At 37.3% G+C, this 18,663-nt stretch overlaps 1 protein-coding gene across 1 annotated transcript; it reads right to left on the bottom strand.

The window, feature by feature from the left end:
- Positions 1-5,736: 5,736 nt before the first annotated feature.
- On the bottom strand, positions 5,737-7,093 carry LOC149818351 (uncharacterized). Its single transcript, XM_089985679.1, has 2 exons — positions 6,863-7,093; positions 5,737-6,036 (listed from the first exon to the last, which is right to left on the bottom strand). Exons 1-2 carry the CDS (start codon positions 7,082-7,084, stop codon positions 5,950-5,952), a joined length of 309 nt encoding a protein of 102 aa, XP_089841805.1. The 5' UTR covers positions 7,085-7,093; the 3' UTR covers positions 5,737-5,949.
- Positions 7,094-18,663: the final 11,570 nt, after the last annotated feature.

Here is an 18,663-nt window from a genome sequence, read left to right on the forward strand (position 1 = left end):
ATTGTCGTAACATGACATGCATAGATTCTGATCTTTGTGTGCTTATCATATCTGTATAAAAGTATTGTCTTTCATATGTCAATGCCCACTTCTCTTTTTCTGCATATAAATTTTGTAACCACAGACAGTCTTCAAGGTTGTATATCTAAATCATTTTCTCCCAATCAAACATAAAAGTGACCTCGTCTACGCTCTCAAGTACACACCTAGTAAACTTTTTATCAAACCCTGTCTTCTGATTAAATATGTGTCCTATGTTCTTTTCTGCATTTTGAAAGATATGCCACAAACATAGGCGATGATGTGCATCTGGCCACACATGAGACACTGTAACCACAATTGTGTGATCACTATCTGCAAGTACAGCTTCAGGTTGCTTCCCATTCATTGCCTGTGTAAATACTCTGAGCAACCACTCAAAGCTTTCCTTGGTTTGGTCGTACAAAAAAGCGCCACCTAATATACAACTCTGTGAGTGATGGTTCACTCTGATAAACTGCACAAATGATTGTTGTTCAGTATTAATCTTTGTTGTCGTATAAAAAATAAACACATCATTGAAGCATTCATAATCTACTCTTGACTTTGAATCTTCCCAAAACATATTCACAACATATTCATCTTCATCTAGTTGCATTGCACTAAAGAAATGAGGGACAATTTTTTATTTCTTCTGTAAGTAATCAACCAAAGAACATATTTCTTCATTCTTCATGTTATCTGTCTTGTTCCTTCTCAAGTGGTTTCTTAGATCCATAGGTATGAATGACACATTCTAGCAACCACCATCTATGTGCGCGCATAAATTGTATGTCTTTCTTGGTCCAATGCCTACGATATCAGCTATTTCAGCAATTACAACATGCACTTCAGTTACTTTATGATGTGACCTTAGCATAAGAGTCATAAATGAAGCTGCTAAATCATGGTTATGGTCACTGATTAAAGTATGAACTACATATTTCTCATTCGGAAGTCTTCTTAACACCATTCTCGCTGGACATCCACATCTTGAATCTGGCTTGCTCCTTGTTGGATTTCTACTTGACTTCTTTCAACCTTCCTTAGAATAAACATGTGTCTTTCTCACCATGACACCCTGTGCATTTTTTGACCAAGAATACCTTCTAACACTGAAGCCAAATTTTAAGGCATAATCATTGTAAAATTTATATGCAACATCCTCATTATTAAACTGCATTCCTTCTACAGGAACAGAGTCAGGTGTACTATCATGTACGTTCCTGGTGCCTGCACCTTTATCAAGTATATTGTCACGATCGTCTAACTCGTTATCAAATTGCATTTCTTCTGCTGGAACATTCAAGTCAAGAGTGAATCCAATGCATGCATCCTTGTTATCATGTGCATCATTAGTGCACATGTTCACTTCTTCAGGTGCGTCATTAGTACAGATGTTCACTTCTCCATATCTTTTAAATGATTGAGATAGACCATCTTCATTACAATCAGATGATAATCTCACCACTGTTATAATCAAGATATCAATTTACGTTAGCAAGCGCATACGTTTACTGTGATTTATTCAATATGCATATAACAACGGATACCGATAAGGTTAAGCAAGTCAAAGAAATAATTGAATGAATTACAGTATAAAAGCAACAGTGATTTGTTATTTGCTTATACTATGCATCGAGTTGTTACTTACCATGCCAATAAAAGAAATGATTTGTCGTATATGTGTGTTGACGGTAGTGATTTAATTATATCTACGATGCTCAATAGAAATCGCTAAATGAGCAGCGCTTTGAATACAAAAATCGCCACCGCAAGCACGTAACAATGTATTTCTGCACACACACGTTTTAAGTTTTTCTACAAATATCTTACAAATCGATACTAAAAAACACATAATATCTTACAAATCGATATACATATCGCATAATATATTATAAATTGATATGGCAATTCAGCATAATAGCTTACAAATCGACACTATAAAACATATAATATCTTACAAATCGATATACATATCGCAAAATATATTACAAATCGATACGAAAATTCAGCATAATAGCTTACAAATCGATATTAACAAACAAAACAATATCTCACAAATCGTTAGTATGTTACTACAGCCGTGATTTGAGATGCATTGCATATACTAAGTGAATGGACGATACCGGATGGGGTAGAGGCCTTTTCTCGCATCTGTAAACAAGCATTCTTGTCAACAGGTCCTAGCGTCTTGCAAGACGAGCACTGCAACAGTTTACATTCTATGACATAAACTATATGCAAAATATATTTATTATTAGTTAATGAGCCAAACCAAACATTGGTTGTTCATATTTGGTTAGCCAAGCCTATTTCACGAGCTCAATCAAACTCTTTAGGAGCTAATCCATGAGCTGTTTGTTTATCAACCCTATGTCTGATATGCTATTCAAGACTTTTGTCCACTAGATGACCTAAATTAAGTGCATAAATTGGATTCATGCATAACATGTATTAATGTGAAGAGTTTTGTGCCTTGAGAGAGAGAGAGAGAGAGAGAGTCCCACTAGGTCAATAGTGAGTCTTAGATGGTACTATTTACATTTGGTTTTTTTCATTTCTTGGTGTCATTAAGAATGCAAATGCTAGATTTAGCTATTATCCCTGCTGCCCCACATATGAAAGGAGGAGGGTTAGTGAACCTGCTGGTAGACAATTAGCTATGAAGTGCTACCTCTACCTAATCCCATGAGATTGAGCCTTTATTCCCCACAATTATGGGATAAGAGTTGATGGTATTGAGTTTGATTAACCATTTTCTTAGCTATAAACCAGGTTGAAACCATTATCATCAAGTTTATGAATTTATGCTACTTAACAACAGGAGACAGAGCCCACAAGGGGCTCCACTCATCTCGTAGCACTGAGTCCACTGACTTGTGAACGTCGTCAAGTTGATGGGATGTCATGAGTTTGAAAGCCATGGGAGGCATCCCTTGTTGTAAGGTCAAAGCTGGGTGTACTCCCTGGTGGGCACAGGAAACTTTAAGAGTTTTACCAACCGTAGCCCAGTCCAGGTATAGCTTTTTTTATAGTAGACCCGATTAGACCCTGGTCTGGACCTGATACCATACACAAAAATCTGATTCAAGTCTCGTTCTACCTGCAAGGTCGGAACCAAACCTGACCGGTTGACACCCCTAGAAATTGTGGAATTGTTGGACTAGAGGATTCATCTAACTCTATTAAACTCCTTAGTGAGAAGGGCATGATCAAGGTTGCCAGAGAGGAAAACTAAAACTGGATATGTATTGAGAAACATAAACAAGAAATAAGGTTTTTCAGGTTTATGCAAAATAAAAAATGAATCAGGAAACAAATTAAGAAACGATTGGAAAGCGTTTAGCAATAGGAAAAAACTTACCAAACATGATAAACATGTATATGTATTGTGGAAACACATGGGGAAACGTGTTTTTCAATTATGAAAAATTGTGTCTCTTCGATAAATTCCCCACAAGTTTTGAAAATGCGGTGTTATTTTGTTTCAAGTGGTTTCTCGAGAAATGCAGTTGCCATCCTCCTATAGCGTTTCCAGTAACCCTCGGCATGATCTATTTATCTATTCATGTAACTCTCAAACTAGGTGTTTCCTCAAAACTATAAAACTTGGTGTGGTCTTGCATGCGGTTGTATTATCATAATAAGATATGAACCTAACATAAAAGCTAGCAATTGCACCACATTGCCAATTGATTTAGTGAGCAATCAAAAGCTATCACCACCACTGGCACACGGACTGAGACAAGCCCAGCGGACCTTGTTCAGTCATAGCTCAATCTATATAACGAGCTTAGGAGCCCAAATGAGTTCATTAGTAAGCCAAGCTACAAGAAGCTTAGTTCATTTACCAGCCCTAATCCCTAATCACCACCACCGGGGTCCCTTGCATGGCCAGTGGGGGTGGTTGCCAGGTGCTGAGATGAAGGCACAGAATCAAACCCCACTGGCACACGGATATATCAGTAGCTTTCAAAAGTGGGCCACGTAAGGCAGGGTGGTCGTGAGGCCCTACCCAGGGTTTTTATGGCTTTGACCAAGGTTCAGATTCATAAAAAAAAAAAATCCTGCTTAATATGTTCAACAGCTGGAAAGTGAGGCATCAAACTGGATCTTGTTACTGCGAGTCTTGTGGTACTTAAACAATAATATTAGTTTATGAAATCTTTTTCATCATAAGGATGTGATCTACGTGCTTGGTTTTATAAGAATTTGCTATTGAATAATCCTATTTTGATGCATAAATGAGATTTTTTTTCAAGACTTTAAAATCAATGACTAATCTACAGAAACATTCAAGCATTCAAAAATCTTATTTTTCATAAAAAAAAAAAATACATGATCCAATAGTTGATTCTTAGCAAATTCACCAAGCCAAGCACATCCACATGGTTGGATTTACAAAATAAGGTGATGAAAATGCCCCTATTTTTAGTGCTCATATTCTAGTGACTCGTATTTCTATTATGACAAGTCTTTCATATTCTAATTAAACTAGTTATTTTTTCATTATTGGTTTACCCAACGAAGCCTGTGGGCCCCACTGCATGATGGGTTTATTGTCCTAATAACAAATGGCTCGTAGCTTGGCTGAGTGCTACTGGACAAAATCCAAACTTTGGGACGTTCCTTACCTCCCAAGTAAAGCATTTTACGTCTTAGTCGTGTTTGAAAGCAGAAAATGGAAATTGTGATTTGGGGGACATGGAAAAGTTTTGTCCTTCTTTAGCTTTAGTGCTTTCACTTTTCATCCGTACAGTAAACAATGCTACATGAGTGAAAAATACTGGAGATGAAGCTTCGCAGAAATCCCCAACAAAAATAACTCATCGTGGCTCAATATGAATGAAAACTAGGGGTGTCAATGGTTCGGGTTTTGACCCGGACCCCTATCAAACCCTATAGGGTCAGGATTTGTTGATAAATAAGAAGGCTCTATTAGAATTCGGGTCAATATATGGAGTTGGATATGGTTTGTGAAATTTCATACCAGACCCAGGCCCAACTCGAGTTCCAATTAAGATCCGCAATATTTCAATGTAAAAATGATAAAAAAATATTATCTGGGTTTGGTTCATGTAATCCTTATAAGATTTGGATATGGTTTCTCTTATGGTGGGTCTGATTAGACTCGGATCTGGACCCAGTACTATCATCTCTAGTCAATTTTGGGTCTGATTCTACATGGGTCCGAATAAAACCCAACCCGTTGACACCCATAATGAAAACAAGGACGCCAAGAACTTCAGGGTCAAGCTCCTAGAACTGAGAAGAGGTGAAGGAGACTTTTGGAACGAAAAACATTTACAAGTGGCAGCAGAAGCATGTCAGAAACGCAATATGCATTCAATAAATCATGTTTCATTATTAAACACTACAACAAAGCAGTAGATTAGCGACGACCACATTCCGTCGCTAATCCGTCGCTAACCATGTTAGCGACGGATTAGCGACAACGCGGCGACAGTATACTTACGTCGCGAATATTTCGACGCTAACTGACGACGGAATAATTCCGTCGCCAAGTCCGTCGCTAATTGCGACGGAATAACGAGCGCTATATTCCGTCGCCAATCCGCCGGTACTAAACGGCGACCACGGCGTGGCGACGGATTTAATTCCGTCGCTAAGCCATCGCTAGATTAATATGAATAGCGACGGAATCATCCGTCGCTAATCCGTCGCAAAAACGAAAAAAAATCAAAAAAAAAATTATTTAAAAATTAATTACCGAGAACTGTACAATTTATATTTCCTGTACAATTTATATTTCCTGTAAATAAAAAACAAACCACACAAAAAAATTCATATAACAAGTATCTATAATAATTAATCGTTCCACCTTAAAACTAAGAAGTTTAATTATTTACAATTCAACAATTACAATTAGGAAAAATAAAAAAAATAGAACTTCTTCAACACAGTCCTCTAATCATCGCCAAGATTTTGTGCGTCTTCTTGTTCATTGTCTTTATCTGTCCCTTCAGCTCCACTACCCTGATTATCGCTAGCAGCCTACACAAGAAAAGAACAGTCAGTATTGATAAACAAAATATAATGAAATAAATTACACACTATATGTGATTCTATCATGTGCTCATGTGTGATCTAAGGCAATAAAAAAACTCTATATGTGATTCTATCATGCTCATATGTGTGCTAAGGCAGTCAAAAAATTGAATATGTGATTATAGCATGTTCATATGTGTTCTAAGGCATATAAAAAAACTCTATATGTGATTCTACCATGCTCAGATGTGCTTTAAGGCAGGCAAAAAACTATATATGTGATTCGATCATGCTCGTATGTGTGCTAAGGCAGTAAAAAAATTGAATATGTGAATATAGCATGCTCATATGTGCTCTAAGGCAGGCAAAGCCAAAAATTTTATATGTGATTCTATCATAAATGATATATAACATGTTCATATGTGTTCTAAGGCAGTTAAAAAACTCTATATGTTATTATAGCATGTTCATATGTGTGCTAAGGCAGTCAAAAAACAGAATATGTGATTATAATATGCTCATATGTGTTCTTAGGCAGTAAAAAAACTGAATATGTGATTATAGCATGCTTATGTGTTCTAATGCAATCAAAAAAACTTTATATGTGATTCTATCATGCTCATATGTGCTCTAAGACAGACAAAAAGTTAAATATATATATATATGTGTGATTCTATCATGCTCATATGTGTGCTAAGGCAGTAAAAAAATTGAATATGTGATTATAGCATGTTCATATGTGTTCTAAGGCATCTAGAAAAACTCTATATGTGATTCTACCATGCTCAGATGTGCTTTAAGACAGTCAAAAAAACTATATATGTGATTATACCTGAGAGGGACCTGGAATCGAAGATCCCCTATCCTGAACAGCGGCCTTGATCTCATTTCGGAGAAAGGGGGCGACGGTGTATTGGAAGTAGTTATTCAGTGATTCATTAATGATCTCGCGTACATCATCACCGGAAAGAATAGTCGGCTGCTTGGAGCTTATGTCGGCGCAAGAAGTTGGTGAGCCGTAACTGAAAGAACCAATAACTGGTGAAGTGTTCATATTACTCCCAAACCCGAACACGCGACCTTTTTTGGGTTCACCTGCTGCAGTCACCCATGCTGTAGGATCAAATGATGGATGCTGAGTAGCGTCTTCGCCATATCGCTCTACCATTTGTTGCTCATATGCCTCCTACAAAATAATGTTTAAAGTATTCATTAATAATTAATGATAACATTATGATGACTTGCATATATATTGCAATGATTATTAATAGAATTAATACATACCGTTGTCGTTCTCGCCTTCTCTTATACGAAGACTCCCGTGGTCTTCCGTTTATGTGTTTCTACAAACACATCCTTATATGGTACACTGCCTCCTTTTTCTGCTTTCTGCGAAGTTAAATGATAAAAGATTTAGTACACAAATTTGCAACAATACTTATAAAATTAATATTATATATTGATGAGTTACCATTTTCTTTAGGTGGCTCCCAAATGTCTTAGATCCACCTGTGTGTAGATGGGCTTCGGGCATCTTCGATCGATTTTGTGAAGCCTTCGCAGAGCGATTTTTAAATGCATCTCCCGCCCACATATCGCACATTTCATCCCAGTAATCTCTCCTGATAGTAATAGTACCATGGCCCTTCCACAGTAATGGATCATCTACTACGCCAGATGCTTTTTTTGCTGCAGTCTTCATAGTGTGCAGCATGTCTGCAAATCGATTGGCAGCCACCTTCTGCCACACCTTCCTTGCATCATTTTCTTCCACCGTAGTTGCAAAGCGATTCGAAGCCTACAAATATTTTCAGAAAGTTAGTAGACATTGCTTAAATAAATTAAATATGAAACACATTAACTATGAGGAACAACTGTATACCATGAATGAGGACCACAATCTGTCTAACACCCCCTTTGGGTACTCTTTTCATTGAGCAACTGGTCCTGGTAGATGTTGAAGAAGTGAATTCCTAATCTTCCGTACTACTTCTTGTGGCTCAAACCTCGTGCTGCACATGAATTGTTACACAGTAAATATCAATATAAAATATTTAAAAGATATGCAATAATTGAAAACAAAATACTTACGGTCGATTATCGATATACACTATTCGAATGAGTCTTCTTGTGCCAGCCTGAGAAGACCCTGTTTCCTGTGTTGGCTGTTGACTTGTGCGATCAACTGGTGTAGGTGGGTCGTGTGCAGGCGCAACATCATCTGTAAAAAAAATACACACCAAGTTCTCAGAATGTGCATTTGAACTAATCAAGCATCTAATTAGTTATATGATATACCTATCACAGGAGCCCGTGAAGATGAAGGTTGAGCCTGGCTACTACTGGATGAGCGACCACTATAACCTCCACGAACCATATTCTAACAAATAACATATGTCATACAATACATTCAAATAATTCACATCAAGTATTACAATGCATTCAAGTCATTCACATCAAGCATTGCAATGCATTCAAATAATTCAAATCATTGACATCAAGTATTGCACTAATTCAAATCATTCGTTAATTGCATAAATTATAATACATTCAGATAATTGAAATCATTCACATCAAGTATTACAATGCATTCGAATCATTCGTATCAAGTATTACAATACATTGAAATAAAATTTTTAATCATTCACACCAAGTATTGCAATACAACTCACATCAAGTATTACAATGCATTTAAATAGAGGTTTGTAGTATAAGATTTTGCTCACTAGCTTGAGAATTCTTCCTCGTCACTAGTTTGACTTTCTTCTTCTTCTTCTTCTTCTTCTTCTTCTTCTTCTTCTTCTTCTTCATTGTTTGCCCATCCACTTGGTACATCATTTGGATCACATTCCTCTATGAATGTTTCATCAGCCAATGGAGATATGACATGCATATCATGCGCAACATCGTGACCATAAGCGAAGTCACAGACATCATCTGATTGATAGTAATCACTGTCTTCAGCTAACTCATCTTCTTGTAACTGATCATACTCGGGGTATAGTTTGGACTTCACCTTACAAACTGCCCATCATTCATTTCTATCTGACTTTTTTATACTCGGATATGAAGTATAATAAACTTGTTGAGCTTGCGAGGCTAATATGAATGGTTCATATGTTCCAAACCTGGATTTATGATTCACCTCCACAATGCCTGAAGCTTTGTCGAGTCTTGTTGCAGTTGGATCAAACCAATGACACTTGAATACCGTAACCCTGTTATTCATGCCTAAGTAAGTCAACTCCATTATTTCCTCTATAACACCATAGTAATCATGTTCATTTTCATCGTAGCTGCTACCCTTGACACACACGCCACTATTTATCGTTGATTTGTTTATACCGTAGTCTTTTGTATGGAATCGATAACCATTTACGATATACCCGTTGTAGCATTGCACAACTTTGGTCGGACCATTTTCTAAATCACATATTCCTTGATCTTTAACATCACCATGGCGAACCTACGCACAGACATAAACAATTATTGTGAACACGATCAATTAAGTAACTTAGTGTTGTTTATAAGTACAAAATTTATGTTAGCTTCTTTACCAACTGTTTCAACCACTCCACAAACTTAGTTTCACGTTCTTTTTGTACTTCTGCATTAGTGAGATGTGAAACTTTGCTTTGCAACTCCAAATCAAATCGTCTGCAAACCACAAATACTTATATTACCGAGCCATGTATCCACATATAGAACATAAAAGGATTTATAATTGAGTTGCATATACATATACTTACTCGATGTATGGGTCGATCGCTGAACAATTAAAAAGAATATAGATGTGTGCTGCATCTTGCTCTCGATCTGTCAATAGCCTTGATCGGCAACTACCAAATGCATGCCCAAGTCGTTGAAATATCGACAGCTTGTCAGCTACAGTTACTTGTTCTCCATCATCATTACGGGGCGGGCATGTGTAACGTGTTGAAATATGAGGTTCGAAGTACATAGATGAGAAATTTGAAATCTCTTCTAAAGTGTACGCCTCACAAATAGAGCCTTCTACTCTTGCTTTATTACGAACCTTTTTTTTTAGGTCGAACATGCATCTGACAAGAATATACATTTCAAATTTTAAATATCTGTCATTAAAGAGACAAATATAAAAAAACATATACCTTTCAAATGGGTACATCCATCGATATTGCACAGGGCCACCAACCCTTAGTTCATATGGCAAATGTATGATCAAATGTTCCATAACATCGAAAAATGCTGGCGTAAATATCTTTTCTAACAGACAAACAGTGGTGATGACAGAGTCCTCGAGATTCTTTACATCTGATACAATGACCTCCGATGCGCACAATGTTCTGAAAAATCCGCTCAACTCAGACAATACCCCCCATATAGGTTTGTCTAACATATCATGGAATGCTAGGGGTATCAATCGTTGCATAAAGATATAACAATCATGGCTCTTCAACCCATATAACTGTCCATCGTCAATCTTCACAGCCCGAGCAATGTTAGAGACATATCCATCTGGAAATCTCAGTTGTCTCAACCATTGACATACATGTTTTATTTGATCAGGTCCGAGCACGTACTTCGCCTTTGGTTTCAGTACTTTGCCATTATACTCTTTGAGTTCCAATTCTGGTCTTTTACATATTAATTTTAAATCCATACGGGCCTTCGGATTATCCTTTGTTTTTCCTTTAATATTCATTACTGTATTGAACACATTATCAAACACATTTTTCTCTACATGCATCACATCCAAATTATGTCGTATCAATAGGGTCGGCCAATACGGTAGTTCCCAAAAAATAGATTTTTTCGTCCAATTGTGTTCCTTATCCCAAATCCACGGAAGGGTGTAGGACTGCGGGCATCTGTTAATACATCTGGAAAGTATCGCAATCTTCTTAAAATCTCTATGCCAGACAATCTTGAGGATGGACCTTCCATTTCAGTTGTGCCTGCTGTAAATGCATTCTTTTGACGTCGGAACGGATGATCGCTGGGTAGAAATCGACGATGGCAATCAAACCAGCAAGGCTTCCTTCCATGCCTCAATCTAAAAGCTTTGGAATCCTCCATGCAGTACGGACAAGCCAACCTCCCATGTGTGCTCCAACCAGATAACATACCATATGCAGGGAAGTCACTGATTGTCCATAGAACAGCGGCCTTTATGTTGAAATTTTGTTTTTTGTGGGCATCATACGTGGTAACACCGTCATCCCACAGTACTTTTAATTCATCAATCAATGGCCTTAGATATACATCAAGATTTTGGCCAGGTGAGGTCGGACCAGGGATCAACAGAGACAAGAAAAGATTTGGACGTTTCATACACAAGCTTGGTGGAAGGTTGTATGGAGTTACAAATACTGGCCAGCATGAGTATGGAGTTGATCTACCCCCAAATGGATTAAATCAATCTGTACATAGACCGAGTCTAACATTTCGCACTTCCATTGCGAAGTTCTGATGAGTACGATCAAAGTGCTTTCAAGCTTCAGCGTCAACAGGATGCGTGATCTTGTTTTCATCGTGTCGAACTTTATTTGCATGCCATCTCATGTGTTTAGCTGTCTTTGAAGACATATACAATCGCTGCAATCTAGGAGTGATAGGAAAGTAGCGGAGCGACTTGTATGAAACTTCCTTTGATCTCGTGCTACCATTGCCTCTTGTCTTTGGCTTGAACCGAGGATGCCCACATGACGGGCATGATATGTCGTTTTCCTGCTCCTTGAAATACAACATGCAGTGATTTGGACAAGCATCAATCTTTTTGTAACCCATACCTAGAGCGTTGACCATAACTTTCACACGATAGAAATTTTGTGGCAATTTCTCATCTTTAGGCAACATACTCTTCACAATCATGCACAAACGGTCAAAACATGATTGACTCAAATTATACTCGGACTTCAAATTCATTAGTTGAAGAACTGCAGACAAGATAGTGTGACTCTCACAACCGTTCCAAAGTGGCTCATCAGCATCTTTAAGTAAATCATAAAATCTACTAGCTGCATCGTTTGGTGATTCTTCATCTACGACAGTTCTTACATCACTAGAACTCATAGCAGAACCCAGTTCTGTTCCTGCAGCATCAAATATCAAATTCGTATATGGATTATTGTGCACCACATTCACCCGTGCATCAAAATCGTTTCTAAATTCTTCTCCATGAAACGCCCAGTTCTGATAATCACTCACAAAACCCTTCCTGTATAGGTGATGTCTAACGCCATGAGGTTCTACAAATCGATTATTCTTACAAATCCGTCGCGAATTAGCGACAGATTCTATCTCTAGCTAATCTGTCGCTAATTAGCGACGGAAAAAATCCGTCGCTAATTTCCGTCGCTAATTAACAATTTTCTTGTAGTGAAACACTATAGAACTTTTTTTTTTAATATTTACATTATTTATGTTTTTCTATGTATTTTCCTTTATTTTTAAATTCTATACATGCTAATATTTTTCTGAGAAAAAACTTAAATTTGTTGCAATTCTATTTGTCAAGAAAATCATGATAGCCAGATTTAGTGTGACATCGATTGTGGATCCTGAGACCCCGGTCCATATCAAAGAAAACCAAATGCAAGCTTGCCTAATCTGGGTTGGATAATCCTAACTTTTGCTAAACTCACCCATAAGGACATTACATACCCGGTTAGGTGGGTTGGCTTAAGGTTTTCAAGTTGAAGGAGATCGAGAGTTCCACACTTGGGCGTTTATTCTTTGCTCCAAGGACAAAGCACCGGGTCAGTCTGGGTAAACCCGACCTGTTGACACCCCTACTTTCCAAAAACCCCATTGTGGCTCCAGAAGAATAAAGAACAACGAAGCGAAGAACTACAAGGTCAAGCTCCTATAGTACAACTTTGGCATTTGTATGTGTTTTGGCTATATAAAGATGGTTCATAAAATTACAGATGAGGTGAGAAGAGTTGAAGGAGATTTTTTGAATGAACCAACGAGGCTCCGCTTGTCTGGCAGGAGCAGTTAGTATTGGTGTGTGTGGCCATGCGTTGCACGTTGTACTTATCCATGATTAGGCCTGCTCATGGATAAGCAGAGTCAGTTTTCAAAAAGCTTTTTAATCAAAATTCATAATTCGGCTTTATCAAAATCCTCAAACTCACCGCGATTCTCTCAACTGACTGTTGAGCCGAGAGAGAGAAACCGAAGGTTATAAATACAAGGGACTCAGCCCCTAAAGGAGACACACAGAGAAACAAACTCTGTAAAGGAAAGAAGCCTTCGAAGCAAACCTCAAAGTCTATATTGACTTCTCCTTCTCCCCTTCTCTTCTCTCTACTGTAACTCAACAACCCCAATCTGTTGTTGTATTTATCGGAGGTGTTTTTGCTACGTTAGCCTCTACAGTGGTATCAGAGTCGAGGTTCGAAGATGCTCTCCAAGTTGTGCTGCCTTCAACCTGCGGGAAAAAGAAAAGGAAAAGCGTTGAACATGTAAGTTTGCTCTTCTACATTTTTTTTTTCTCTGAAAACCCAAAAGGGCAAACAGAGGCTCAGCTTCTTCAAAAAAAAAGGTTTTTCTTGTTCCTCCCTGTCTGCCTCTGAAAACCCAAAAAGGGCAAACAGAGGCTCGGCTTCTTCACGAAAGAGGCGATCTTTTTTTTTCCTGTTCGTCTCTGCAAACCAAAAGAAAAAAAAAGGAGAAACAGAAAGAAAGATCAAGAAGGAAAAAGAAAAAAAATAGAAAATTTTTGTCGTCGGATAAAATTGGTCGACTGCCATTTTTTCGGCAGCACCGAGCAAGGAGGGACAGAAGTCCTCCGGCATTTTTTTTGTTGCTCCCTTTCTGAAAAAAAAAACTCATTCACCAGAATACAGAACCATAAAATAGAAAGCCAGGAAGGGCAAAACCCTAAGTTACTAGGGAAACCGGTTTTGGGAGACTGTTTGGCCTCGGGTTTGTGCGCAGGTGAAGCATGTGACAAGAGAAGCAAACCCAATCATAGGGTTGAGCCATCACCATCAGAGAACGGCCAAAAAAATTTCTGGTCATTTTGTCTTCCTTGGAAATTCTGACGAAGAAAAGGCCTCAGGCCTGTGTCAGAGGGAGCCTGCACCGAGAGGAGCAGACCCAACCAGAGAGTCAGGCCATCGCCGCCGGTGAACAGTCGAAAAAACAATTTCTCAACATTTTTGAAAGCTCCGACAGTGAAACAGCCATGAGTTTGCTGTCAAAGAGAGCCTGCACCAAGAGGAGCAAACCCAACCAAAGAGTCGGGTCATCGTCATCGGAGAACGACCAGAAAACACCCCAGTCGCCTCAAACCGCACTAGAGCTCCACCGAAGAAGAGAGAGAAAAACCTAAAAAATATAACTTGTTTTGAAAGGTTCAAGGCTTATATAGCCCGAGGGGTAAAAAGACCCTGCTGCCCCTGGAAGTTTTGAATATTTCAAAAAAAGGGTTAAAAACATTTTATTTTTAACCTGCATACCTTTCTTTTTAAAATTTGCAAAAATAGGTTTGCGACTTTGAAATTTCTGAAAATTTGTTAGAAATAATAGTATTTTCTTTTCAGTACCTGAAACTAGTTTAATTTTTTAAATAACTTTGTTTCTTTTAATCTAAAACATTCAGCTTTTTTGAAATTTCGTTTAAGACTCAAAAATAGGTCTATTTACAATTAGAGGCCTATTTTCAGTATAGACTGACATAATCTTTTTTTTGTCTCATTGTGCTGACTTTCCATAAATAAAATATATATATAATAAAATAAAATAAATATATTCTTGTATAAAATGGCAAGCCGTGTTTGTGCCTCCGAACTAGCGAAAACGGATAAGCTAAATAGGACCAATTTTTCTGTCTGAAAAAGGAGAATTCCCTTGGCTTTAACCCTGGAAGGACTGGAATATGTCCTTAGTATGTCTGTAGAAAAACTGAATGATGATGCAACTCAAGATGATATAACTAAATTCGGAAAATTTCAAAAAGATGACCTGATGGCGAGAACCAACATGCTCACCTACATAGATGATGATTTAATTAGGGTCTTTGAAGATTATAAGACCGCCAAAGAGATGATGGAGGCAATAGCCATCAAATATGACACCATATCCAAAGTCCACATACAGTTACTAATCAAACAATACAACTCATAAAGGATGAAAGAGAGTGATAGTGTAGTAGACCATGTAAGTTGGATGTTGGTCATGGCTAAAGACCTAGCCATTACTGAAAATATAATTTCAGATAGAATGCAGGTGTCCACCCTACTGAATAGTCTCCCACATTCATGGAAAATGATGACAACTGCATTAAAATTAAATTCAAAGAATTTAAACCTCACTCAGTTGCCCTTACAGTTAGCCATAGAACAAGAACACATGACTAAAGAAAAGAAGTCAGAATTGATGGTAGTTCAAATCGTCTCATAGCCGGGTACCCTTTAAGCATAATAATTTTAAGAAAGGTAATGGCAAGTTCCATAAAGGGCAAAATGCAGGTTTCAAACCTCAAGGCAATAAAGGCTCGCAGGTCAAATGTTTCAAGTGTAGCAAGATGGGGCACATACAGAAGAACTGCAAGACAAAGTTTCTCAACAACAAGAGCAACTAGAATGGTGAAAGATACAACAACTCAAATAAGAAGAATGATGAAAAAAAGTCATTTGTTTTGTATCTGAATGTCACTTTGTGAATAAAGGGCTCTCAGGATGGTGGGTAGACTATGGGGCTACTCGACACATAGCCAAGTTCACTGATGGAGTTGTGGATCTTAAAGAGCTGGGACCAGAATAGCACAAGGTTTACATGGGCAATAACTCCCATAGTGATATTGTAGGAGTTGGGTCCTACAGACTCAATGTGAGAGGGACTAGTGTTTTACTTAAAGATGTTCTTTATGTCCCTTCAATGAGAAGAAACCTTGTGTCTGTATCAGCCTAGACTGGAAAAGGTTTTGAGGTCCATTTTGTCCCCGAGAAGGTCACTATGGGGAATCATGGTAGAATCCTATTTGAGAGAAAATTTGATAAAGAACATGGGATGTTCAAATTATCTGACAATAAAGAAATTTTTTTCTCTTATATTGATTGTGCCTTAGTTATTGATATGAATGCATGGCATAGAAGACTTGGGCATATAAGCCTAAAGAAAATAAAAAATCTGGCACAACAAGGAATAATCCCTACCTTTAATGAATCTCACTTTGAAAAGTGTGAATCTTGTATTTTTGAAAAAATGGCAAGAAAACCCTTTCCACATAATGTTATTGAAGTCACTGAACTATTAAAAATAATTCATACAGACATTTGTGGACCTTTTAGAGTCCAAACTCATAGTGGCATGTTATATTTTATAACATTTATTGATGATTTCTCAAGATATGAATATTTATTTCTTATCAGAAACAAATCAGAAGCACTTAAGAAATTCAAAGAATACAAGAATGAAGTTGAAAGACAACTTGGTAGATACATTAAAATTATAAGATCTGATAGAAGTGGTGAATACACCTCAAACGAATTCTATAATTATTGCAAAGATCTTGGCATTAATAGGCAAAGAACTGTGCCAAGAACACCGCAACAAAATGGTGTTGCTGAGAGGTGTAACAGAACCCTTTTGAACATGGTTAGATCCATGTTGGCAGGTGCACAACTGCCCAAAGGTTTTTGGGGTGAAGCTGTAAATACAACTATGTATAGCTTAAATAGAGTGCCCTGTAAGGCTGTCCCAACAACTCCATATGAAAGATGCACTGGTTTAAAACCAGACTTAAATCATCTCAGGAGATGGGGATCTATAGCTCAACTAAAAATCTTAGATCCAACTATGGATCAATTGGATAATAGATCAGCTAGATGTATCTTTATTGGTTATCTAAAAGGATCAAAAGGCTATAGATTGTATCACCAAAAAATGGGACTGATTGAGGGTAGAGATGTTAAGTTTCTGGAAAATCTCAACAATGAATCTAGTGATCCAATTGAGGATCCATTTGATTTGCTATATGATCATGATGATTAAAATGAACAGTTAGGTAATGAACCAATTGTGAAATCGTTAGGTAATGAACCAACTGATTCTGGACCCTCTACCTCTCAAGGACTAAGTGGTCGTAAAAGGTCTAGAGCCCATCTATCTTACTTGGATGACTACTATGTGTATTTGTGTGAGGAACTCTGCTATTCTATAAACCTTGATGAGTTGACCGATAATCTCTCATATGCTGATGCAATTAATTCAAAAGAAGCATTAGAATGAAAAAGGGCTATAAATGAAGAAATTGAATCCATTGAAAAGAACCAAGTCTAGGATTTAACTGATCTTCCTGAAGGTAGAAAACAAATTGGTTGTAAATGGGTCCTTAAGAAGAAATATAAAGTTGATGGATCTATAGACAAATTTAAAGCAAGACTGGTTGCGAAAGTTTTTTCCCAAAAGGAAGAGATTGATTATATAGAAACTTATTCACCAGTTGCTAAATTTACGTCCATCGGAATAATATTATTCATAGCTACTCATTATGGTCTGGACATATGGCAGGTGGATGTAAAGATTGCCTACCTAAATGGTGACTTAAAAGAAGATATATATATATATATGACCCAGCTAGAAGGTTATGTGATAAATAATGATAAAGTATACAAGTTGAAAAAATCTTTGTATGGGTTAAAGCAATCACCAAGACATTGGTACTTGGCTTTTCATAAGGTCATATGTGTGAAAAAGTGAGAGTCTTTTCTGTATCCTATCATTATATATTGATGATATTCTGTTGACTGGTAATGACAATGAAAAGGTAATCAACACAAAGAAATGGTTATACACCAACTTTGAAATGAAAGATATGGGTAAAGCTTCCTATATCTTGAAAATCAAAATCACCCGAAACAGAGATTCAAGGACTCTTTGTCTAAGCCAAGAAAGGTACATTGACTATATTATAAAAAGATATAGAGTGCATGATTTCAAACCTATTGGAACTCCAGTTGCAAAAGGAGTAAACTTAAACAAAAGTGATTGCTTAGGTGAGGGCCAACCAAGTTTTGAAATTCCTTATGCTCAGGTCGTTGGAAGCCTAATGTATGTGATGTTATGTACAAGACCTGACATAAGCTTCGTTGTAGGTCTTGTTAGCATATATCAAAGTAATTCAGGATGGCCTCATTGGCAAGCTGTCAAAAGAATATTTTGATACTTAAAAGGTTCTAAAGGCTTGCAACTGAGCTTTCAAGCTGACAACTTCGATTTGATTGGATACTCTGATGTTGACTTTGCAGGGTGCAAAGATGACAACAAATCTACTTCTGGCTACATCTTCCTCTTTGGAGGAGGAGCTATTGCGTGGTCCTATAAGAAACAGGGTTGTGTGGCTTAGCAAATTCAAGAGGCTAAGTATATCACGTGTAATGCAACTGCGACATTTGCAGTATGGATCAACAGGTTCATTAAAGACTTAAAGATAGACATATTATGTGAATCTGTGCAGATATACTGTGATAATCAAGTTGTTATTGCTTTAATAAAAAATGGAGTTGATAGTTTCAAAAGCAAGTATATAATGGTAAAATACCACTACATACATGATATGATTGAAAATAATGAAATATCTGTGAACTACCTTCCTACATTGGATATGATAGTTGATCCCTTAACAAAGGGCATTGCAGA

This window comes from Nuphar pumila, chromosome 13 (genome assembly GCF_984573655.1).
Source record: "Nuphar pumila chromosome 13, dmNupPumi1.hap1.1, whole genome shotgun sequence".
In the NCBI taxonomy this organism is placed as follows: Eukaryota; Viridiplantae; Streptophyta; class Magnoliopsida; order Nymphaeales; family Nymphaeaceae; genus Nuphar; species Nuphar pumila.